The 23920-nt window shown below is 47.0% G+C and overlaps 1 protein-coding gene across 6 annotated transcripts in view; it reads right to left on the bottom strand.

Annotated features, from left to right (window-relative positions):
- Positions 1 to 891: 891 nt before the first annotated feature.
- nhsl1b (NHS-like 1b) overlaps positions 892 to 23920 on the bottom strand; it is a 98657-nt gene continuing 75628 nt past the window's right edge. For 2 of the 6 annotated variants that reach the window (XM_070986989.1, XM_070986987.1), the window contains exons 2-9: positions 21667 to 21819; positions 17920 to 18047; positions 15499 to 15697; positions 12809 to 12940; positions 7664 to 11011; positions 6488 to 6620; positions 4439 to 4477; positions 892 to 3525 (exon numbers count right to left, since the gene is read on the bottom strand). In XM_070986989.1, coding sequence (XP_070843090.1) covers positions 2844 to 3525; positions 4439 to 4477; positions 6488 to 6620; positions 7664 to 11011; positions 12809 to 12940; positions 15499 to 15697; positions 17920 to 18047; positions 21667 to 21819 — 4814 coding nt within the window. In that variant the 3' untranslated portion in view covers positions 892 to 2843. The remainder of the gene's footprint in view (positions 3526 to 4438; positions 4478 to 6487; positions 6621 to 7663; positions 11012 to 12808; positions 12941 to 15498; positions 15698 to 17919; positions 18048 to 21666; positions 21820 to 23920) is intronic. The other 4 variants (XM_070986986.1, XM_070986992.1, XM_070986988.1 and 1 more) reach the window with 3 other exon arrangements.

Below are 23920 nucleotides of genomic sequence, written 5' to 3'. Positions count from 1 at the left end.
AGAGAAGCGGCACAAACTGGCGGAAAGTATGAAATGCTTTAGAAATGAGTCATGGAAATCTTAGGAGGCTAAAACGTGAACCACAGATAGTCCCTTAAGTGAACGTCTTCTATTTTCACCAGTGCACTGTGGGCTGACACAAGTGTTAAAAACGTAATACACTGCATTGGAGCGGTACCTGTTGACCAGGCTGACTCACTCATAGACTCCTCGTGCACTAAAAACTCAGGTCCTAATTACTCCATCCTGGACTCCAGTGAACAGTGGGTTTGTTTCATTTGTCACTTCCTGTTAAGGACACGATACGGAGGGTCTTAAATATAACAGGAGAGCTAAAGAATTGAAGCGTCAATAGTGTGATTATGGCTGAGAGGAGCTTGTATTGATTTCTGTCTGACAGCCAGATGGACGCAACGTCGCAGCGCAGGTGACTCTGCTGAATTGGAGGGAGGGGGGACATCGATGCAAATACTAAGAGGCGGTTGGTGCTTCTGTGCCCTTGTGAGCGAGCTCTGCACATGCCGAGGCGTGGAAAAGGCACGGAGGACCTGCGGGGAATGTTGAGGGGCTGCAGTCTTAAGATGTGGTCCACGAACTGTAAGTCAGCACTGCTCTGGAGTCAGTGGAAAGGTCTATTATGGGCTGAGGCTGTGATTCAGTGCGTCCTAATAGGATGTCCAGATTGGGACATAACTGATGACCCCACGGGGGGGGGGGAGGGGGTGAACGATGGCCTCTGGAGTTTTCCAGATGACGGACGAGCGTGGGTGCCATGGCGACAGCGCTAATGAGGCGATGATTTGGGGGTGTAGGGCTGGCAGATGGCTGTGAATCACGCACACACACACACACACATACATACATACACACAAATGACACCAAGATCAACTCTTTAAATATCACCTTGTTTTTATTACACAGACATACACGAGTGTTAGCAGCCTGCCTTCAGCTCCACTCCCACCGCTTCACGACTTCTCCAGTCCTCCCGCCTTTTCACCAGCTCCCCGCCATTCAGGCGATTCCTGTCATGAGACGAGCCCGGGCCCCAAGTGCTCAATCATGGCCGGGCGGGAGCTGGGAGACACACTTTGGTCACAGGTGATTAAACCACAGGTCGTTATGGCTGTTCGGAGGTTATGAAGTCTCACGCCTGCCACCTCAGTTTACGACTCCGAAGAGACCACATTTACTCCGCTGCGTGCACCAGCATGGGCTTTGCATGACTCAAGATTAAGAGCAGTTGAAGGCTTAAGCATAAATATTGACATTATTGCATTCCTCTAACTTTGAAGCTCCTTTGAAAGAAAGAAATGATGGGATCAGCGTAATAAACGTGGCCCTCTGTCTGACCCTTCCACTGCCTTCGTCACTTGGCTGGTCACCTCTGATCATGTTTTGCAGCCCTGCTATGTGTAAATAAATAATCTACAAAAAAAAAGGAAACCACTCCCTTCCAGCAAACACGGGGTCTAAAAATGTACAAAGTCAAAATGTTACTTAAAACTCATTTCTCTATGTATTTATATACATAACCATATATAACTGCAAAAGGATAAACTTAGAAAGGTGAGAACAGCGTTAGAGAAATCACTTGAGCCCTAAAAGGTTCTAGCAGGTCTCAGCAAACGTAGCGTCAGCTGGACCAGATGCATTAGTGTCAGACGAGCGGTCAAACTCTCCGATTGTGTTCACGTCCAGATTAGTTTTTCAGCTCTTTGGTTACCAACACCATCACTAAAAGACCCCGACAGTAAAATCAGCTTTTCTTCTAATGTCATTTCCTGCCTTACATTTATAGATTCATTCTAAACTTCCAAACACAAGTCATGACATCACTTGGTTATTAAAACAATCTTTAAAACAAACTTTTTAAAGTCACAAAGAAAGACACCTACGCACAGTGCAAACTCTCCAAACTAAAAGTCATGTAATAGAGGTTTTATGAGCCTTGTTTTTAGAGTAAATTTGCTGGTTTGGTTGAGTTTTTGTGGACCCAACTGTTGCTCACTTCCTGTCCACCTCATGGTGGCAGTACCGAGCCCTCTGCACTTCCTCTGGACCTCTGAACACACCAGCTCTGCAAACTAAACCGCTTACCGAAGAGCAGAAAGCAAAACCTGGCGAAAACCGTAGCTGAAGTTGTACCAGTGGAGCTGTCTGTTGTACCACATCCTCCAGATCTTTCCACAGTATTATGGGCTGTCAGAAGCCAAGACTTGCAAACCCACGGAGCCCTCAAACACTTTCCACAGCCAACAGGAGCGACGCAGAAGCTGAGAAGATTCACAAGGCGAGCGTCCGGCGCGCCTTTACGTCCCACGCTCTCTGACTGCCTAGCTACAGCACCACAGCAGCAAAGTAAAGCAAACGACTCGTGACTCCTCGATTCCTTCAATCCACCTTAGTTTGCCATCTTAACCTTGTCATTCAAAGAAACTAAAGGGTTCCTGCGTGTTAAGGACAAGTAAGAAAACAACAACCAAAAAAAAAAAAAACAGCAAAACAAATGGAAAACAAACTAAGAACACCAGGCGCAAAAGAAACACTATTCTTTTAACACAAAGGGTGAGTCACCAAACGAAGGAGAGGGAACCATGGGAGTCTTGAAAAGCTGCAGCAGAACCAGTTCTCCACTTCAGACTAAGTTCGGCCCGGTCCATGATGGGGCGACCTCCGACCTCACATCAGGACCCGACATGTCCACTCCCTCAGAGGCAGCGCTGAGGGGGTGGGGCTCAGGAAGGTGTCTCTAGAGGGCCTTCTATTGGCTCCTCTTCCTGTCCCCCTACCTGGTTATGAGTGAGTTGGGCTCCCTGTGTCTAAGGGGCCGTCCTTGCTCTTTAACTTCTGCTCTCTTCAGATAAAGTGCCATTGGAGTCTTTGAGCATTGGGAGCGTCTGGGCCGCTGGTCCAGACAGACTTTCTGCGGTGTCTCCGTACTCGCTCTCAGCCAGCTCCCCCTCACGCTCACAGATCACTGTCATTGGGCTGCTGAGGATTCGGCTGCGTGCGTTGTACTTGCTGCTGGCAGCGGAGGGCGGCGTGCGTGAGCGCCCGTACTTTAAGCCGCTTATTGATGAGGACGATGAAGTCGGCGAGGACAGAGAAAAGGCCTCGTAGCGGCTCCACTCATCTGTTGCCCTCTTACCACGGCCGGGGGACGTCAAGGGGCTGTGTGGCGCCATCGGAGAGGAGGGGGAAGCAGCGGGGGGGTCCAACTCTGACTCGGAGCGTGTTCTCTGGAAACGGGGGTCAGTGGAGCGAAGCATCTCAGCGGCTGACATCCTGAAGCTGGTCTCTGAGCGGCTGCCCTTCTTCAGGAGCAGGGCCTTGAAGGTGTCACTGCTGGTGGAGGACTTGCGGATGTTGCGCTGGATGGAGCCCGTCTGACGGGGCAAAGAGGACGCCGTCCCTGGGGCCATGCCTGTCGGGGTGACGGGTGGAGACTGTGGGTGGCTCCCAGGACTGGCCCGGGACTTGTCCTCCTCAGACTCCTTGCGGCCCAGGACCTTGCGCTTTGACCTACGGTAAGATTTGGACAACCGGATTAATGACATGCTGGTAGAAACTCTGCAGTGAGTGAGTGCAAGCAGGATTAATGAAATTGTAAAAAAGTAAAATGATTTAATGGAAATTAAATTGAACTGGAAGAGCAAGAAGAAGAAATGCAAGAGTTGGGGGCAGTTTTGTCAGGAAACGATGACGTCAAATCCAATTATTCAAATTAAAATTAGGCTGCAGCATATGGGATTTCATATAACCGAGCAGAGAGCGGCCTTTGGTAGACCGCTCAGCCCAGCCTCGTGAATGTCTCTGTGTTGTCGTAGCTAAGAAAAAAAGATTGCACTTTAAATACTTGGCCTACACGACTCGAAATCTTTGTCCCAAATTTGCCATATGTCAGCACTGCCCCCAGCAATCATGCGTCACAGCACGAATCTTAAAGAAGTAAAACAATAAGGAGCACTGAGTGGCGTGGATGCTCAAAAAAAAAAGAGGGCGATAAGAAGTAAGTACATTTTTATTAAAGAAATCCAATGAGTTTTTAGAGGAGAAGCTGCAGACACTGCAACTCTGCAGGAAAGCTCAGACGCGGCACAATGAAATTAATCAAAAACACAAACTGGGAAAAGTGCCCAAAGCAGTTTTAATCACACAAGGACAGTTCAGCCTCCACTCAGCAGGGGGGATCAGAGTGGTTGACTGCACCACTCAGCCTACACTGTCCATAACTCCTGCACCAAAACATAGCAATAAAGCTACGACTGGCAGAATACGGGGGATTAGGGCTAGCAGGAAAACAGCTTTATTAATCTGACTGTGGTCCGGAGGGTTGCGCTGTGAGATTACTGTTGCTAATCCAAAGGTAGCATCACCGGAATGGCAGAAACAAGGCTGGCTAATTAAAGGGATGGGGCTACTTGCCACTTCGCACCTCTCTAGAAAGGATGCACCCACCCACTGCGTGCCCCCTCTGCACAAGGAGGGAGAGAGGAGGAGAGGGGAGACATGGAGGAGATGATTAAAGGCATGGAAAATGTAGATTGTGATAAGGGAGAGCAATTTGATGCCGAAAGTAAAGAGAGCAGTGAAGGACGCAGACAGACGAAATCCTTAATCCCCAGATTAGATCCACAGAAAGAAATTCTTCCATAAAGGACAAATAACCTGTAGCGACTGTACACTTGTGAAGGTCAAACGAGAGGGAGAGCGAGAGGATAAGAGACAGTTTGTGTGAGAGTCTCTGCTTTCTTTCAGAAAGCCTGCAAAATATGTGTCTCTGCCCTAAATTCAACCTCCATCTAGTGTCGTCTCCTGTGAGCTCCCTCACCACATTAGCCCATCAGCATTACATAAGGCGTTTCTCACACACATTCACACGTGCCGACACTCGCACCTGAATTCAGTCGACCGTGACGCATCCGTACTGAACTCAAGCTTTGTTAAACTCGCAAACATAGAGCCACCCCGGAAAGGCGGTGATACTGATCTCGGTTGTAGAGGTAAACAAGGCTGCAATTTAAGACCCATCTGGAACTTGATCGATTTCTTTCTCTTGGCTGTCTTTTGCTTGGTTTGGAGGATCTCCCTCCAGACGAGGTGCATTTTGTGCTGCGGCTGTGAAGGCATTTCATTGAAGCTTTTCATCATTCTCCGTTTTCCCAGAGGGAGAGAGAGGGATAAGACAGAGAACACAGGAAGTGAAATGACAGAGTGGAAAAACAAAAGCAGCGGACAGGTGAGAGGGGGAGAGGAAATGTGTCAGAGAGGTGAAGGAGGACGTTAGGTAGACAGCGTGGGTGCAAGAAAGGTGCTATCAAAGACGTTAAGTATATAAGTATTAAGTATCCAACTTCAAATCTATCAAATGGATTTCAAGTGAGTTTCAAGATTTCAATGTGAGTTAATCCTTTTGGCTTCACAGCTGTTGATTCCTCTCGCTTTGACGTGGCCAGCAGGAGTCTGTCATCACTTCCCACTTATCAAGAATCTGTAAAATGATTCTTTATGTTCCATGCTAAGGAGGTGCAATGGAGGAGGAGACAAGTGAAGCAAACGGTAAACAAACACAGCTCCACTGCGAGATTTATGCACACATGCTTACACAATCTTCACGTCTAATTAAGCCGCACAATAAATCGCACTTGCACACGTGACGTGGGCACCATAAATACATCGACAATCTGTCGCCAGCAGGAATAAAATCCCGTGAAATGAAATCCTGTGATGCTCAAGAGAACTCCGACTGCCGCTGCACGTGACCGTGAAGCACAAACTGGCGGGCTGCATGAGAAATTTATGTGTTTGCTGCCTTTGAAGCACGGGAGCACGTATGCGATATATGTCAGAGACTGTAGAGCAAGAGAGAGAGAAAGCTCTCCGGTGGCCTCTAACCTAGATTAGGACCGGAGGGTGTCGAGTATTTAAATAATGGATGAAGCAACCGCCTTTTCTTCTCCGGCTGAGAATGAGCAACGCTAATGTGAGTACATTAACACAGATGCTTCAATAAACATTTGACTGCTGACTGATTTTGCTTTCTGAATGTGAGCAGGGACAGAAAAAGCTACTCTCTCCTGGGCTGGGAGACTCCAGAGACCAGCTATGTGACAGATGTGCATGCTTGCAGATGGGACAGCGCTGGGTAAAGTTATGACTGAGAGGTAGAGGGCAGGACGAGGAGAAGAGGAGGGGAATGGAGATGGAAAAAGAGAAATTATGGGTTGAAGGATGACGGGGGAGAAGGAGCTTGGAGTTCAGGGTGATTTGTTGTGTTTTATGAGGGGGTGAGAAAGAAGGAATGAGATGCTGACAGAGAGAGAGGGAAGATGGAGGGAAAAGCAAACAGAAAATAAAGAACACAAGAGGAAAAATACAACAGCTCAGTGGAATAAATTATATATCAGGAGTTAAAGCAGGTGAGGAGTGAAGAAGTTGGAGTAACAGTGGGGGAAAAAAAGAAGAGACAAATGCATCATGGTACCTGTGAATGGCCGCAAAGAGGTCCTCAGTGGTTCGGGCCCGAGAGGGAGTCGGGGTCACCATGTTCTCCTCGGAGGCCCCGTTGGCCGACGGGGCCGGAGACGATTCAGCCGTGCTGGAGTCGAACACCTCACCTGAGACAGAGAGACATGCAAGTTACACACGCGCAGTGACAGCAGAGTAAACACGCATACTTCAGGTTTACTCAGCACAACACACACTCATGAATCCACCATCCCGTTGCATCAACCTGGCTGCCTATAAAATGTGAAGTGGTACGGAGGAGGTGCTGGACTGTCTTCTTACATTCTCTTTTTGTCTCTAGATTTCCTCTCTTTTCTTCTCCTCTAGTTTAGCCTCTTTTCTCCTCCTCCTCCTCCTCCTCCTCTTCCTCTCAACCTCCGCGCTCACGTCTGCGCTTCGACTGCCTGAGCCGCTGCAGGCAGTCTCACTTTACGCTCTCCCCATCCTCCCCTTCATCCCCTTACCAGATCTGCTCCCCTCCCCTCTGATACGATGCAGCCCCTCCCCCTCCAACCGTGAACAGCATCTCCCCTGGGACACTTGCCCCCTCCCTTACCTCAGAGAGAGAAGGAGGGATAGATCAGGACAGAGAGCGGGACTGACTGAGGATGAGAGATTAAACAGTAAAGAAGAGGAAAAAAGCAGAGAGGCAAAAATGGGATATTTGGAAATAAGGATGGATGATGGAGAGGAGGCGGGGAGACAGTGGGGGCTGAGGTGTGTGGTGGGGGGCACAGAAAAATAGCGATGCGGGAAAAACGAAGGGACAGTAACCACAAGAGATCTCTGCACATGAAATATAGAAGGATGAGTAGAAGAGAGAGTGAGAGTGGATGAATCCGAGAGGCTGCAGCAGTGCTGTCCCAGAGATAAACTCTCTCTCCTGCGCTATTTTCACAGTTTTCAAGCCTTTAAAAGCTTGTGGTTTCAAGTTTGGATCCTTTGCTTTGGAGGGCAAAATGAATTTTCCAGCTGCCTGAGGAGCTGGACACACAGCTAGCAGCAGGCAGGATTGTGGTAATGGGCTTAAGTAATAAGTAAATGAAGGCTTTGACTGACACCATCTAACACTGAACATCCGTGCCTTGATTGGGTGGAGAAAAAAAGCATGATAAATTAAAACCACCTTAAAACAGATTGAAGTAAGACTCACCACCAGTGTCGTCCTCCCTGGAGCTGATGGATCCAGTCGTGCTACTTGTTCCATCTCCCTCCTCCTCCTCTTCCTCCCCATAAGCATCTCCGTTGGTACACAGTCCATTATCAACACTTGTGTCCTGGCTGGCAGAAGCAGAGATATGGAGCTCGTCCTGGCTTACTGTGGATGTTTCACTGCTCTCTGCCTGAAGCTCGGAGCTCTCTGAAGTTTCCTCCTTCTTCTGTCGCTCACTTTTACTCTCCTTCTCCTCTTCCTTCATTTGTCTTTGCGGCGCGTCTACTTGGTCTTCTGTTTGTAACAGGCTGGTTTTATCCTCATGCTGAGATGGAACCTGTTCACTGATTGGCCGCGGGCTAAATGGTGGGAGAAAGGAGATTTTGGGTTTCTTGGAGACTGCTGGGGGCTTCTGTTTGACAGGGGAGCTTTGGGAGCTCTGTGGGGGACTGGACAGTGATTCCCGCCATTCAACTTTTTCTTTTCCGTTGAAGAGACAGTAACTTTGATCCTCAGCTTTTCCATTTATGACAGCGCTATCTGTTGTGTAATCTGTGATACTGCAGTCTAAAGACATCTCTTCTAAAAGCTTAGACACAGGCGAAGGTGAGGAGTTGCGTGAATCTTCTTCTGGGGAGCAGTTTGACAGCTGTAACACAGAAGGATGCTCCAGGGAATCAGACTTCTCTAGGGTCTGGGGCTTTAGACCCTGAAGGAGGTCTACCCCTGTTTCCTGAGCTTTGGTGTGGTCTGATTCGCTGTTAATCTCCATCTCTGGCCGTTTAACAGAGCGGAGCTGAACACTCTGCAGCGCAAACGGGGTGATCAGAGGCTTAGATGAATTAGTAGGACTGTCGAAAAGAGTTGGTTTAGGATCATCCTTCACTGCCTTCACAAAAGATGGAGAGGAAGAAGGTGGGACAAGGGCAGGCAGTGGAGGGGGTGGAGGTGGCCCCATGGTGGGGACAGGAGGTGGAGGTGGAGGGGGAGGACTAAAGCTCCCATTGAAGGATGAACTGGGGGGGATTAGCATTTCAGGGGATGGAGGAGGAGGGAATTCTGGTGAGGTGGAACAAGCAGGGGGTGGGCTCAGAGTTGGACCCTGTGGAGTGGTTGGTAACAGGGAAACTGGCGGAGGAGTGCCTGCACTGGAACTTGGGGGCAGAGGAGGAGGGAAGGGTGGAGGTGGGCTGAGAGGGGTGCTGGGAGCTGAAGAGGAGGAGAGGGGCAGGGGTGGAGGTGGTGGTGGAGGAGGTCCGAAGCTCTTAAGGGAGTCAGAGGTGTTGGAGGAAAGGGAGGTGGAAGAGGAGGACATGGATACAGAGGAGAGGAGAGATGACTTCCTCTCGGGCACTTTGGGCTTGGGCCGGCTGCCAGAGGGAGACATGGACCTGACGAATGAGGGCACTGGGGTTCCAGCTGTGGGAGTGTTGGACTGACTAGAGTAGCCACTAGACGGGGAGGTCAGTCTGTGGACCCTGTCCGGTGAGGAGGTGGACATTTTGGGCTTCACTGCCACCCCTCCCTCCTGGTCCGGAGCTCTAGGGGCCTGGCTGTTGTGAATCCCCCCTCCATTCTGTAATTCTCCTGGATGAGCGCCAGCCGACATGTTATCTGCGGCGTGGGCCGGAGGGGTCTGTGCCCTTTGGTCTCCGTGGTTATGAGGGTAGTCCATGTAGTAGCCCCAGGAATCAGCATAGTCTGAGCGCAAGCTGCTGGTCTCGCTGTGAGCAGGCGTCACATGGCATAGCGAGTATACGTTAGACACACCGCCACAGTTAGCGTTAGCTGCTAGTGATGCAGCAGAGCTACCTGCACTGATGCTGCTCTGACTGCGTGGCCGTAGCACCCACGGGTCATCGTAGTCGCTGCTCGGGCTGTGAGAGGGTGAAGAAGGCGAGGCCCCTTTTCCTTTCCCTCCTCTCAGCCCCATCTGTAGGCTCTGCTGCAAGCTTGCAATTAGAGTCTCATTGAGCATGGCTCCGTTTGCCTCATTAGCGCCGCTAATGGCGCTAACACCTCCAAGGGGCTTTTTTGCACCAGGCTTGCGTCTAAGAGAGTCTGTGCGGGCTGGGGGCAGCGGTGGCTTCTTGGCTTTGCGGAGGGAGATGCTGCGGGACAGAGAGCGATCACTGTACAAGCTTCCAGAGTCTTCCTGATTGGCCATCTCGCGGCACTCATACATGCTGTGCCTGGTGGCCCGTCCAGCTGCTGCACCGTGCCCACTGCCATGACTGCGAGAGCGCAGTCCTGAGTCCATGTGCATGGAGGTGTAGTATCCATCATTGTCTTGGGAATAGAGGGAGCTGGAGTCAGTAGTGGTCCTGGAGGAGAGGTCCAGGCTGCTATACAGCTGGTTTATAGGAGTGGAGCAGCTGGATGTTAGAGTGCGGTGTGGAATCACCACGTTTTCTGGTGTGTCGTAAATCCACTGTTCCTCTGGCAGACAGGATGGGGGCGTTGGGGCCAAGGTGCTGTGGCTGTGTACACTGCTGTCCGAATGCCCTGACTCGCTGGCAGGTGCTGCAACTACCACACCACCATCCTGTTGTGTATGATTGGGGGTAGAAGTGGCCAAGGCTGGGCAGGTGGAGCTGTGTGTAAAGGCTGCTGGACTGGAGATCAGAGGGTCAGTGTTGGTGGAGGAAGCCAGGCTGAGCGGCCGAGCTGTGGGGTAAGCTGAGGGTGGGGAGTGGGAGAGCTGACCAGAGGTCTTGAGGGTAATGACCTCAGAGGAGTTAGATAGGGTGGCATTAGGAATGAATGAAGTGGAGTAGGCAGCATGAGGGGAGACCACACATGCTGGGCTGCCACCCCAATCACTAGCCTGTGTCCCCCTCAACTCCTGAGACTTGGGCCTGGGCAGTGTGCCTGTCCTTGGTGCGTTTCTCATGTGCACCACTGTATCGTCAGCCTGAAGCTTTCCAATCTGCCTCTGAGGTGTCGTTTGCTCCTCTGACTTGATGGGGGTGCTGCTATAGATGGGGTCAGCACTGAGAGACACCCTGGCGCCCTGTCGGGGCAGACTGTGAAAACGGGAAGGATCTCCGTTAAACTGATGTGGCAGCATCAAGATCCCAGAGCTGTCACTGCTCGAGATGGATATACTTCCTGTTGAGGAGGAGGCAGAGATGCCGGCCATTTGAGCAGCAATTCCCTGTCCTCTCTGAGCCCGAATCCTTCTCATGGACGGCGGTACAATCTTCACTTCCTCTGTCTGGCAGCTGGAGTCTCTGGTCTGTGAACGTCGGAGTGTTGAGTTGACGCTCCCGACTCGGCCCAAGGTGGAGTACTGTCCTGGGATGAACATGGAATGCGGCCGGAGATCTCCGCCGTATCCTTTTGCTGCTATCAAAGGAAGAAAGAAAGTAAGATAAACATATGATTGGTCAAAATGTCTACCCTTCTCTTTAACTTCTTCAGCCACAGTGCCTTCTGCTCCATTGGCTGGGCTGTCATATAGACTGTGGTCACAGGGAAGCTAATTAATTTGATTTGCTGTAACCATGTCTCATGTGTTAATAACTTCTGGTCTTCTTCATTATGGAGGAAAGGATATGAGGGAAGACAGAGACTCCCTTTTATTCTTTCCCTCCTATTCTGGCTCTGGCTCAGTCTGATAGAAAAGAGAACAGTCCGCTGGGGTCCAAGACAGACAGCTGGTAAGATATGAGACAGCCAACAAACAAACATGCATACATGGATGCAAAACTACACAAAAGGCACATGTGCACACATGCACAATGTTGACAAAGTCATGCACTGTCACAAAGGACAGATCATACAGAATATACAGATGGATAGAGAGACAAGGACAAACAGAAACGCAGGTATCACAAAGACACACACACACAAACCGAACATACCGGCTAGTAAACAAACAATTTGAAGAATGAGTTGGAAAACGAGAGAGGATGGCTAGTGTGTCTCCCATCTGTGGTGGTTCTCCTGTTGATGCGCGTATCCCAAAACATACACACTGGTGTGTCCTTTCTTCTCTGTCTTTCCCTGTGCCGCTCTCTCTAAACCACACATACACTCTCTTCCTCCTTTGCTAAAAGCTGGAGTGACAGCTTGGCTGCTGCTGCTGCTGCGATAGATTAAGCTGCAGGTCTACTTTTGCAGGCAGCTCTAGTGCAAGGAGAGGGAGGGATGAAGCACTGGGACAATTACCCCGGCCCAGTAATCATGACATTCAGAGGCTGTCGTCAGCTGGGCACTAACCAGACTTTAAAGCTCTTTTCCTATCAGCCTTGGTGATCTTATCGCACAGAGAAATGACATTCTCCTTAAACGCTGCTGCCATCCTACGGCTCAGAGACGTGTAAATAAACATCAGCCATGCGGTGCCGTCAGCACAGCGCAGTGTCAGCTTAGTAAGCTTAGAGCTTGCTTAACACCCAGCTCAACTGAGTAACTAATGGTAAGGGACCTCTGAACCTTCATATTTGTTATTTAGCCCTAATCTATTTGGGGGGTTTGAGGATAATGTGTTCTGAACATGAAGAGGGTTGTGATGTCTGTAAGGGGGCCATGATCAGGGACCCACACTCATAATCAGTACATGTTGGCAAGACACACACGGGACACAGAAGATTATCAATATGGCCTCAGGATTAAGGCACAGACACACAATTAACACACACATTTCACAGAGAAAGGACTGCAGAAAGTTGACCCCGAAGGATTATGGCACAATACGTATTTAATAATGGCAAACCCTGCACTTAGCTTGTCCTGTGTGACATGCTTTTACAACAGGCGAAGTCTGTGAAGGCAAAAAATTCTAGAAGAGGAAAAACTACTGAAAATGATTTCACAAGTGGTTCCTGGCTGTGGATACAGTTAAACAGGGTGGAGGAGAGCAAATGAGGACATTTGGTATGTAGAACTGAAATAGCGAAAGACTGAACAACTGCAGGGCCTTGATCCAACACTGTGCACATGTCATTTTCTCCCTCTCAGTGTGCTTAATAAGAACAATACTGGTAGGGTGAGTTAATTCTCCACTTAGAGTTTAAGTTATTCTTGATAAAGGCACAAATCGATAGAGAGTAAGTGAAATAAGGAGGGATGCTTGTCCAGAGTGTTGGTACAGGTCTGTGGACAGTAGAGGGCAACATATTGCCCCTCAGTGATCCATACCTAGCTCCTGGTTGATGTTGTCAGGCAGCCCTGATATAGTCTTTCTGCGTTTGACCTTCTTGGGCCGGCGGGACACGGTGTCAGTGTTAATGAGGGAGCGCCGGATGCTCGCCTGTCGGTCAAACACTGCCCCTGGTAGCCGGGAGGGCGAGAGCAAGGCAGGCGGACACACAGGCAAACAGAAGTAGGTTAGTTGGAAGGAACAAACTCAACAACATGCTGGGTTTTTTTGTTTTTTTTTGCTTGTTTGTTTTTTTCAGTTGAGCATGCGACATGAACAGGGCAAGAAACCGAAAGGGTCAGTCCAACCATATGATGAGAAAACAGTTTCTCACCTCCCTCTAGTGGTGTCTAGCCATGCAGATATTCTTGGTTTTATTTATGAGCAATCTTGATGTGGATCCTCAGATTTTAGAAAAAATGTGTCAGTGATCCCTGGTGGATAACTGTGTCTAAATGACCTCAAACCTACTTTTTTGGCTTTTCTGCACTGCAATTATTTATCTACTGAGCAGCCGACATATTCAGCAATACAGACACACAAATATCAGTAATTTATTCTCTACGATTTCTTTCATGTCAATGTTCAATGGAGTTTATTGGAGTGAAGGCAGATATCTAAACATGAGCACATGCAACTAAAAGTCTGTACAATGTATTATTCCACTAGAGGTAAATGAGAAAATGTTTCTCTGACATGAATCTTTAACTTTTTCCTGGTTTGTGTTCACTTCCAGCCCTGAATATAAGTCACAGAAGTGGAAACAGATGTTTAAGATGTGTGAGATGAAGCGCGCATGCTTGTAGAAACACACGTGCACAGGACAGATGACAGGTGAGGCAAGCACACACTCGCACACTCTTTCATTCTTCTCAATATCCTTCTCACTCTCTGCCCAGTTTCCCTAAAGGGAGAGCAATATCTCACTAGCAACTGCTCTTCTTCCGCTGGTGACAGCCTGCAGGCGTTAGGGAAATAGAAACTGATATGAGGGCAGATAGCGTCCATCACATCCCCCCGCAGAGCGACAGAAGTCCCTGATCTCTCTCTCTCTCCGTCCATTTGTGTGTGTTTTACTCTGTCTGTCTCGGTAATCTAAAGTGGCAGGAGATGAAGTCAACAGTGATTTGTGTGGTTGGACCACTTTAAGCACATATTAGTGTGTAGGATGACGGGATCAGTTATATTGCCCTTGACAACAACAAATTTCAGATGTTGATACTGAACTGCGGCTTCTTGAGTTTTGTGTTTTCACACCTCATGCAAGATATCACTCTAATGGGATTTTAAGCCTCGTGAGTGAAACATCAAACAAGCTACAGCGCATTATATTAATCATCCCAACTGGCTTAAATGAGATGTATCTAAATGTGTCTGGATCGTGTGTGGCAGATCGCAGTGAAAAATGAGGCATGCTAGCAGGGGAATTCCACTGACACGTTCTGCTGTGTACGAGTGTTCATCTGTCAAACGCCCCTTGATCTGACATAAAGTCAGTGAAAAGCCTTGACCCTTGGATAAGCTGTCAAACGATTTTCACACACAAACGCTCGCTCACACGCGCATAAAGGAAGGTGAAGGTCGGTCTCCAAGAAGCATGAAGGAGGAATATTCACGGAGGTGCAGGAGGAGAGGCAGACATCCATGACTGACACATACAGTTTTTTCCTCTGTGGATGACTGGATACAGTAATTGATTAGTTTATATCCACTTAGCTGCAGAGGGTTGATTAAAGGAACGGTCTGACATTTTGCTTGTTTGGCTCGTTCCCTTCTTTGCTGCCTTACTGAGAATTAGATGAAAAGACCAATAAAAATCACAAGATACGACAAGTTAATATGACAGCTGAAATTATTGAATGACATGTTTGTTATTAGCCACGCTAGCGACATGGCTCTCTAGGGATGGCAATGATAGTCAGCCTGTCAACACTTTGCTTCAGACTGAAATATCTCAACAAATATTGGATGGATTGCCACAGACATTTGTACTGACACTTGTGATCCTGCTGACTTCGGTGATCTCTGGACATTTCCTCTACAGCCTCTAGAACATTGACATTTTTGGTTACTGAAATGTCTTGACAATTATTGTCATGAAACATTCATGTTCCTCTCAGCATGAATTATCATAACTTTGCTAATCCATTGTTATGCATCTAGCGCCACCAGCAGGTCAATATTTTTTGTGTTTTTATTAGAATACATCAAGCTGCAGAACTAATGGTATCCCATCAGCCTCAGCTACATTTTCTGTTAGTGCTAATTTATTATAATAGCATGCTAACATGCTAAATGAAGATGTCAAACATGGTAAATATTATACCTGCTTGCTAGCATGGATGTAAACTCTTGCTCTTGTTTATTTGTTGGAGACTTAAAGTTGATATTGAGCTCATCTAATTCTCAGTAAAACAGCAATCATGTAAATGTCAGAAAATTCAATTCAGACAAACAAAATGTGTCATTGATGGTGAGATGTTAATGTTACAGAACAGAGACACCGGGGATGAATGAGACCAGATCCAACTCAACGCAGTTTGATCTTTCCATATTGCTATTCAGTATGGAACTAGGACCAGGACGTTTGTTTCCCACTACCAACACCGATGGGGATCTGGTCACTACTCGCTAGTGGTCGAAAAGTGGACAAAATGGTGGGAAGACTGCAGTTACCAACAGCTCGTACCTGTGACGTTGATGGCGACTATGTCTGTGGGCACGGCTTTGGCCGTCTGCCTCATCTTCTCCTCTGGGGTGGGGAGGGGCACGGTCTTGTTCCATACAACCTGCCCGTCGACCTCGGACCCCTCCCCTCCCTCACCCAGCGGGGTCTGGGGCCTCATGGAGAGCTGAGACTTGTCGTCCTCTGCTGATGAAGCTGTGGACTAGATAAGAAACAGAAGGAATGGGGTTAAAGAGATGTAAAAACATGAAGTGGAGGCAAAAGGGAATGGAGAGAGAGCAGAGAGAGGAAGAAAGGAACAGTGGAAAAGAGGAGACAGGGCAGAGGGGAGAGAGAGGTAATAGAAACAAGGAACGAAAAGGAGAATAACAGATAACAGTGACAGGTAATTGAGACGGCAGGGGGAAGAGAGACAAGACAGGGAAAGGGAGTGACAGAGGTGAGAGGGATGAAATACAATGTGTGGTAATGAAAGGCAGTGCATAACAGAAAATTTGTCAAACTGACTTAGAGCACTGATGGATGAACAAAAATATTCTGGTAAAATGTCACGATAAGTGAAGAAAACGTGAGCGGGAATCGAATATTATAGAACTTAAGCGTCTGACACTATAACTGACAGACTGTGCAGGTTATACTGACACACACAAACAGACTTTAATATGTTACACCGCTGTGACCTTTAGAAGCTGGTGGTGCTGTAAACATGTTTCACGAGCAATCAAACCCAAATGGAAACACTCACACACGCACGCACACACCAACATCTATCAAAGTAAACTGATGGAGCAGTTTGAGATGGCAGGATAAGAGCCAGAGAGCAACAGCGAGGAGAAGGAGAGAATCAGTCATGCATTAAACTGTGTTCACACACTAATATCTGGAAGTGGAATTTACTGCAGAGAGCCAACAGACAACAGCATCCTACTGCAGCATCCAGGCTTGAAACTGAGCTGTTTGTCAACACAAAAAGCAGAAATTTCCAGCGTGCTGAATGTTTAAATTAATGTCCATCTAAGGGTTGGAATTCAGAGCTGAGTGAACACAAATAATCCCAAATTGTTCTGATCATAGATCAATTCCATGGACAGCTTCATCCAAAGTTTGATGCTTGCATCTCGAACAGGTTGAGTTTTTCTACCAAAACCAGCTGGTGGGAAATCCTTCGTGTAATTTTGTTGTTCAGAGATTGAAAACTGCTGAAATAAAGTTGTCCAGAATACATCCAGCAATCCTTCCCTACGTCCATTACAGCTTATCCTGACAATCCTAAATGTCAGACTGGCTATAAGGACTTTCATACTAGCCACACATGGATGGATGGATAAATGGGGGAGGCAGCAGAGGGGGGGGGATGTAAAGATCTGAGCAAGAGTTTGGTGGTAAGCATGGCTTGTTATTTTGCATCATTGCAACTCAACCAGGAGCCCTGTTTCTCCTTTTGAGGCTGCTGTCAGGCAAAGTTAGGCTCACTGGCCTCAGGACAAGAGGAAGTGACGGGGAAGAGAGGGGATAGGGGACAAACAGCGGAAAATAGGAAGGGGGAAGGAAGGCAGAGAGGAGGAGGGGGTTGCTGCCGGTTGAAGAGAGGTATGGCGAGAGTGCAGAGAGAAAAACAGATAGAGATGGGAGTCGACTGTTTGGAAAGACAACAGCTTGTTATGAAGGTCAAGGGTCAAAGCAGGCATGAAACGAGTGGCTCGCATTGAGGGGCTCTGGGGGACAAAGGAGACCTTGATAATAACAGAGGAAGACCCTCTGGCCCGTTCAGGACCCCTCATATCTGGCTTTCTATTTACACTTCACTTCACACTACTGCTCTGCCAGGAAAAAGAGCAATAAATACTCCTTTCTGTCTGTGTTATTTTTCCACCCCTGCCTCTCTTTCTCTCTCACTGTCTCTCTCCATGCATCGCCCTCCTGAAATTACCGTACTGTGAGATTAGACAAACAACAGCCCCGCCAAGTGTAGAGCAAAGACAAGCATAATGGAGAAACAACAAGAGCCAGCAAGTGTTTATTCTTTGTGTGTGTTTAGCTCTGCCTGAAAAATGATGACAGGTCAGAAAATGTGACGAAAATAAAATAGTGTGAGCTGAACATTCGGGCTGGCAGTCGTAACGAAATGTACCGTTAATTCTAATTACTGCCGTGGAATCTTTAATGACCTACTACTACAGCTACATGAGTGTTAGTTCATAGTTCTGCTTGTAAAAAGTAAATTACAAAGCAAAGTCAGGAAGAGACACAGAGAGGAAAACATTTCGTGTGTGACCACTAGAGGGCAGACTGACACTGTTTAAATCACTGGAGGTGATTTCATATGCAGGCACTGGATTGTACTGCAATTGTCAGTAGTCCAAACGTAGTGTCACGCCTGGACAGCTGTGTGTGTACTGTGTGCAGCGTTTGTGCAACGTGTACCTTCTTATCATTGTCATCATCCTCATCGTCCTGCAGGCTGCTGTTGGACTGTGTGGGGTCAGAAAAGGTGGGACCCTGGGAGTAGTACTGAGAGCTCCGGAAACCATCTTTCCTCAATTTGTCACATTCTGCAGGACAGGCAGAAACAGAGAATTATGTTACATAGACAAGGGGAGACTCGGATTGTACTGATCTCCGTTAGTGTGTCAGTCACGTGAGCGCCGTCCCTGCTGGACGCTGCCAAGCGTGGCTCACACCTCCTCCCGTCGCCACCTGCTGTGTTGGGGCTGTGGTGTATGGGTGTGAGTGTGTGCATGCCAATGTGTGATAAGAAGAGAGTTTATAAATGTAAAGTGTGTGTGTGTGTGTGTGTGTGTGTGTGTGTGTGTGTGTGTGTGTGTGTGTGTGTGTGTGTAAGCAGAGGAGGGGGATATCAGTTTCAGTCTGTCACACACAGATGGCAGAACTGTCCCTCTCTCTCCTCCACCCCCCCCCCCTCCTCAGAGGGCATTTAGCACATCATCTCTCTCTCTTTCTCCCTCTGCAAATATCTACTAATGCATCCTTTGTCTAGTCCTCGCCTTGCTAATTATATTCATGTACTACTTCTACAACCTCAACTACACACACAGTAGAGGGTTTTGTAAGTGTTTGCTGATGCCTATTACCTACCTGTGTGGGGACAAACCTACCTCATTTCTATTTAAATAACTGAAACATAAAGACTTGTTCCAATCAGTTGACAAGCATGTCTTTTTGTCTTTGCTTACATGTTATTTCTGACCCATACAAATATAAAAAAAAAACCTTCCTGGTCTTTTATCTTGCACCTTTGGGATTTATTCGCTGTGTGATACACAATCAAAATCCCTTTTTGTCAATAACACATGCACCAAAGCACATCACTCCCTGCCTGGCACCTCAGTGATGCTGCTTTTGATCCCTTTTATGTGCCATTTATCTCCATAGCTAATTACAGCCCGTCTCTGCAGAGATGCACACTGGTGCATGTATAATACTGTCAGTTAATGGATCCTAATGGGGTTGGCAAAGGTAGCAACTGTAACGCCAGGCTGATGTGGTAGCGGTGTGTGGAAAAGGCATTTAGAAAGCATGATGATAATGAGGATGGTGACGGGGAGCGGAGCTGTGGAGATGATTGGTGTTGCGTGATTGTGGATGGTTGATAAAAATAATGAGCGTTGATGAGCTGAACGCTGCTTGTTGCTAGGCAGAAGTGAAGGGAAGGGACCTCTAAGTGACATGAGAGAAGACGAGCATAAACGAAGGAACATTGAGGAGAAATTTATGTAATGATATGAACGTAATATGTGGAAAAGACCTATTTGGAGCCTTACTAAGCTGTGATATACAGTAATTATACTGTAAAATATTTTTTGATCCTGGTTTTTTGTCTACCATTTAGCATTGACCCAATGACCTTCATCGTCTTCTTTCGGGTTCAAGTTGCCTAATTAGTATTTCTTGCACAACTTTTCATTAAACCTGCAATAACTGATGTCTTTGGCCACTTAGGAACAGGAGACACAAGTTGTGAGCTCATTCAGGTGACGACGAGCAACCCATCTCAAACTGTCACTTGATATGTTACAAAAATATCATTCTAGCAGTTTTATGTGTTTATTTATTTATTTATTTGCTAAACTGATGAACAATCATTATGAGATCACAGAGACCTTCTGTGTGACCTTACAGATAAGAAATAATTCTTGGAATATTATTGACAATAATCACGTGACTGTTACGTAACCTCGCTGATGTATTTCGACCATCTAGCATTTCGGCACGTTTTTCCTGTGACTCGCCAGCCGCCTGCAAAAGCCTCACTGCTAGAACACAAGCTGAAACGCATGTGAGTGTGTAAAAGACAACAGAGTGGATGCACACTGCCAGCTGATTGGTTATTGATTACTCTGCTTTGCAGGGCAGAAAGCAGGACTCGTGTACCTTGCTTTGGCCAGGCTGGTGGCACAGGAGTTAGAGACTGGTTACACGTGCATGAGAGCTGGGCTTTAACCTCCTGATATAACCAGTACATTATAAAATACCTTGGAAAAATACTAAAAGTATTACTCTTAAAAATGTAAATGATGTAAGTTTAATTGCTACAGACACAGTTATATTGTTGTTTTTGATAGAAAATACTAAGAAAACACTAAATCTCTTAGCTGCGGCTGGGTGTGTAACATCCACACTCAGAAGGGAATTACAGAGCTGAAACACGTCAAGGCTCAAATGGACAGAACAGGTGCTCTCAGTGGGCACCTGTTGTCTTTCAGTAAGGACCCCTGGGGCTGCGTGGTGGTGACAGGATGAAAGGATGGTGACAGGATGGGGGGTGGCTGAATTTATACAACCTCCCAGGTGGTGTTTGCGTACCTAGCAACATCAATACTGCGGTAAGTAATACGCAGCAGCAACAGCACAGGGGTCAAACAATGGGAAAGACAAAGAAAGGTGTGTGTGTGTGTGTGTGTGTGTGTGTGTGTGTGTGTGTGTGTGTGTGTGTGTGTGTGTGTGTGTGTGTTGTGACTAACGTTTTACTCACTGTAAGTGTAAGATTACAACCAGCCCCTCCCCATTTATCTCTCTTTATCAGTCTCGTTTCTTATCAGCTGGCACCCAAGGCCACCGCAGCAGGTAGAACAACAAGCCTTTACTGTAACACCTCCACCCACATACACACCCATATACACACACGTCTTGGCTTTTTCTCACACCTGCCTCTCAGACTGTTATCTGAGAAATGGATGGAAAACACAACTTTCCCAGGAACTTTCAGCGAAACAGGTGCCAGTGTTTACTGGTATTCCCACTTCCTGTACTGGGAATGTTGTGACAACTCTGAACAGTTGTCAGTCTGCTGAGACTCGACGCCCTGTGTGTGTGTGTGTGTGTGTGTGTGTGTGTGTGTGTGTGTGTGTGTGTGTGTGTGTGTGTGTGACAACAAGGCGGTGTGTTTGTCCTGTGCTTTTACTGAACAAACAGGAAGACGGGGATCTCACACGGTTGTGCTGTTGGCTAAACCTTGGGCTGAACACAAATTACAGGTTTGGACATTTTAACAATGTTGTGGCCAATCACAGATGACCTTCACCTGGATGCCATGACAAATATGATGACACCTAGCAACGCACCCACTAGCGAGATTCGTCAGAGTTTTTATTTCGACTCATTTGGCTGATATGGATGTAAAAGATTTATTGGCGATAGCTTTGAATATGACTCAGAAACTTTCTTATTTGAACTGTAATAACACAGACACATTTCAATTGGGGATTAAACAGTGAGTACAACAGGAATGATAACTGATTAATGATCACTGTCACTTCTCAAGCAAAACTGACAGAAAGATTTTCCAGATTAAACAAGACATTTGGACACGCCAATCTGACCCACTAATTAATATATCTACCAAGAAAATAATTGAATCATTAACGAAAATATTGTTTGTTGCAGTCCTAATACACATATATTAACAACCAAGCTTTTCTAATGTTTGTTTTGATCATTGTCATGTTTTAAGTTTCTTCATGTTCGTATTTTATGGAGATAATATAACAGCAACATTTTACTCATTGCCAAATACTACATACTAGCAGCTCATGGTTGGCTCGCTGAGAATTACCAAATAATGGTAAATGACACCTCTAACCTGGATTTTGTCTGTGATCTTGTCAGATCCCATAAGATTCTATGAAGTGGTCAAAATCCAAAGGTCCTTACCTCGTAGGGCGGTCTTGAGATTGACTTTGGCCTGGCGGTGGAGGTCTTCTACGCAGGGCGGCCTGCTGCCTGGCAGGAAGACGTTCTCCTGCTGGTGCCACGGAGCTGTGTAATGGACTGTCCACTTGCTCTCCTCATCCAGGTTAGACACCGCTGCAGAGACACACAGATCGGGTTGTGGGATTCAGTTGATCTCGACTCATATTTCTAATTTTATTGACTCTTTTGTGGAACTTTTACTTCATCATCCTCCCATCGTTTTCACGTTTCACTAATTCTGAGATCAATCCTTTGAAAAGCAGTTGAGTACGGACTAGAATATGTCCTGTGCAGGCAGTACTTTCTGCTGAAGGGATTTGATTATATTTGGTGGAGAGAAGGAAGGGGAAGGTGGTGCTTTGCATGGAGGTGTCAGACTCTACACCAACAACATGACACCTATCTGCTACAGAACACAGTAGGCCACACAAGTCAAGGAAGGGGGAGGAGGGATCAAGAGTAAGTTTGGAGGGAAACAGTAACCTGATGAAAATTCAGAAATTCAAGCGGGCTACTGAGAACTTATAAAAGATAACTTTTAAGCAAACTAAGTGGTCCATAGAAAAACAACTTATGAAAACCAATAAGGCAGTATATGCACACACTGGCACCTCGCACTCATTCAACATCTAGCCAGAGCTAGATGAAACAAGCCTTTTCCTGGTTCTTTGTGGGGGTTTTTTTGTCATTTTCAAGAGCACTCCTCCCAGTCAGACATTATCAAAGAAATATTAACAAGACTTTAAGGAACTTTTTCTTGTTCCCTTGTAAATAGTCATGACTTCTACTCCCAGTGATGCATGAATTGAGGATCATTCCCAAGCTGCATTTGCAGGCCACTCTGAATACAAGTGTCAGCAAAATGACTGAGGTGTAAATATCAATATCAACAAACACACACAGACTTCCCAAAAAGTTAGGCTTACCAAGTGAGCGTATCCAAGCCAAAGTCGGTGATCGTGGATGTAGAACTATCTCCATTAAGGCACACGCTAGATAAGACTGCTATCTGTTTGTCCCTGTCCTGACTATCACAACATGTCCATCTGACTGCGACTGAGGGAGATGTCTGGAGGAACCAGGAGGAAGGAGGCGGATAAAGGGGCTGGGAGTGTGTGGACTGTTTTTGTTTGAGTGCTTTTTCACAGGTGCTAATGAGCCATAGCAGGATGCACAGTGAGTGTGTTTGTGTGTGAGTGTAGGGGGAGGACAGACGCATTCTGAGGTACAAGTATAGGGTGGGGTCCTAGGATGCAAATTGGTCATTGGAGAAAGTGTGAGACAACTGCTCTGATATACAGATAACCTGATTGGTGTCAACGCTGACTAATTTAAAAGTCCTGCCCAATGTTGCTTATTTGTGACCATAAGAGGTCTACAACCTAATGAGCACAGAAAGGTTAAGCAGAGTTTTTTGGACAGTCCAGTGTGTCGAGTCCTGAAGCTGCTGCTGCCCAATGGCACCTTAACGTCTGTCTCCACAGCTTGTTGAGGCATGAGCATCTGTTAACTGCTTCTCCAGGACAGGCACCATTGGTTTCACCCACGTCCCCACACATACTGTCACCAACACTTGCAGCTTCCTCCAAAACCTATGCAGTTCTTGCATGCTTAGTGACGTAAGAGTACAAATATCGGACAGCCACACCACAAACCTTGAGGGGATCAATGAAAACGACCGCAGTCTGTTGCTTGTCAGCATTATATAAGGTTGTGTGATGGGTGCAAACTGCTAGATATTGTTTATATGAAAACAGTGCGTCATTATAATTGTCTGCCCGTGTCGTTACACATGCTGTCTGCATCAGTCAGAACAATTGATCAAATACATCACGAGGCAAAAGTCCTCTGACCACAAGTCTGGACTGGAGAGTCGCATGAGGCTGAAACACACATGCGCGCATGCACACACACACACACACGCACGCACGCACGGACGCACGCACACTGTTATCACAAAACGTGCTCACATGCAGCTCAGTGGAAACGTGAAATGTGAAGTTTAGAAAAATAGACTAGAAGTTGGTTTGGATCTCACAGTGCCACCCACCCATGGGCAAGGCAGCGATGGCCGAGCAGTGTGTGACTGCATCATTAAATCAGCTTGCCTGGCTAAATAAGTGCTTCACATACTCCATTTCTTACTGAAATCCGTTTCTAAATTTCTTGCTGTCCCACACACACTCCGCACAGGTAGCCCTCCCCCACCCCCCTT

This window comes from Chaetodon trifascialis, chromosome 19 (genome assembly GCF_039877785.1).
Source record: "Chaetodon trifascialis isolate fChaTrf1 chromosome 19, fChaTrf1.hap1, whole genome shotgun sequence".
NCBI lineage: Eukaryota > Metazoa > Chordata > Actinopteri > Chaetodontiformes > Chaetodontidae > Chaetodon > Chaetodon trifascialis.
Note: the sequence above shows the minus strand (reverse complement) of the source record. Positions and strands in the feature narration are given on the sequence as shown.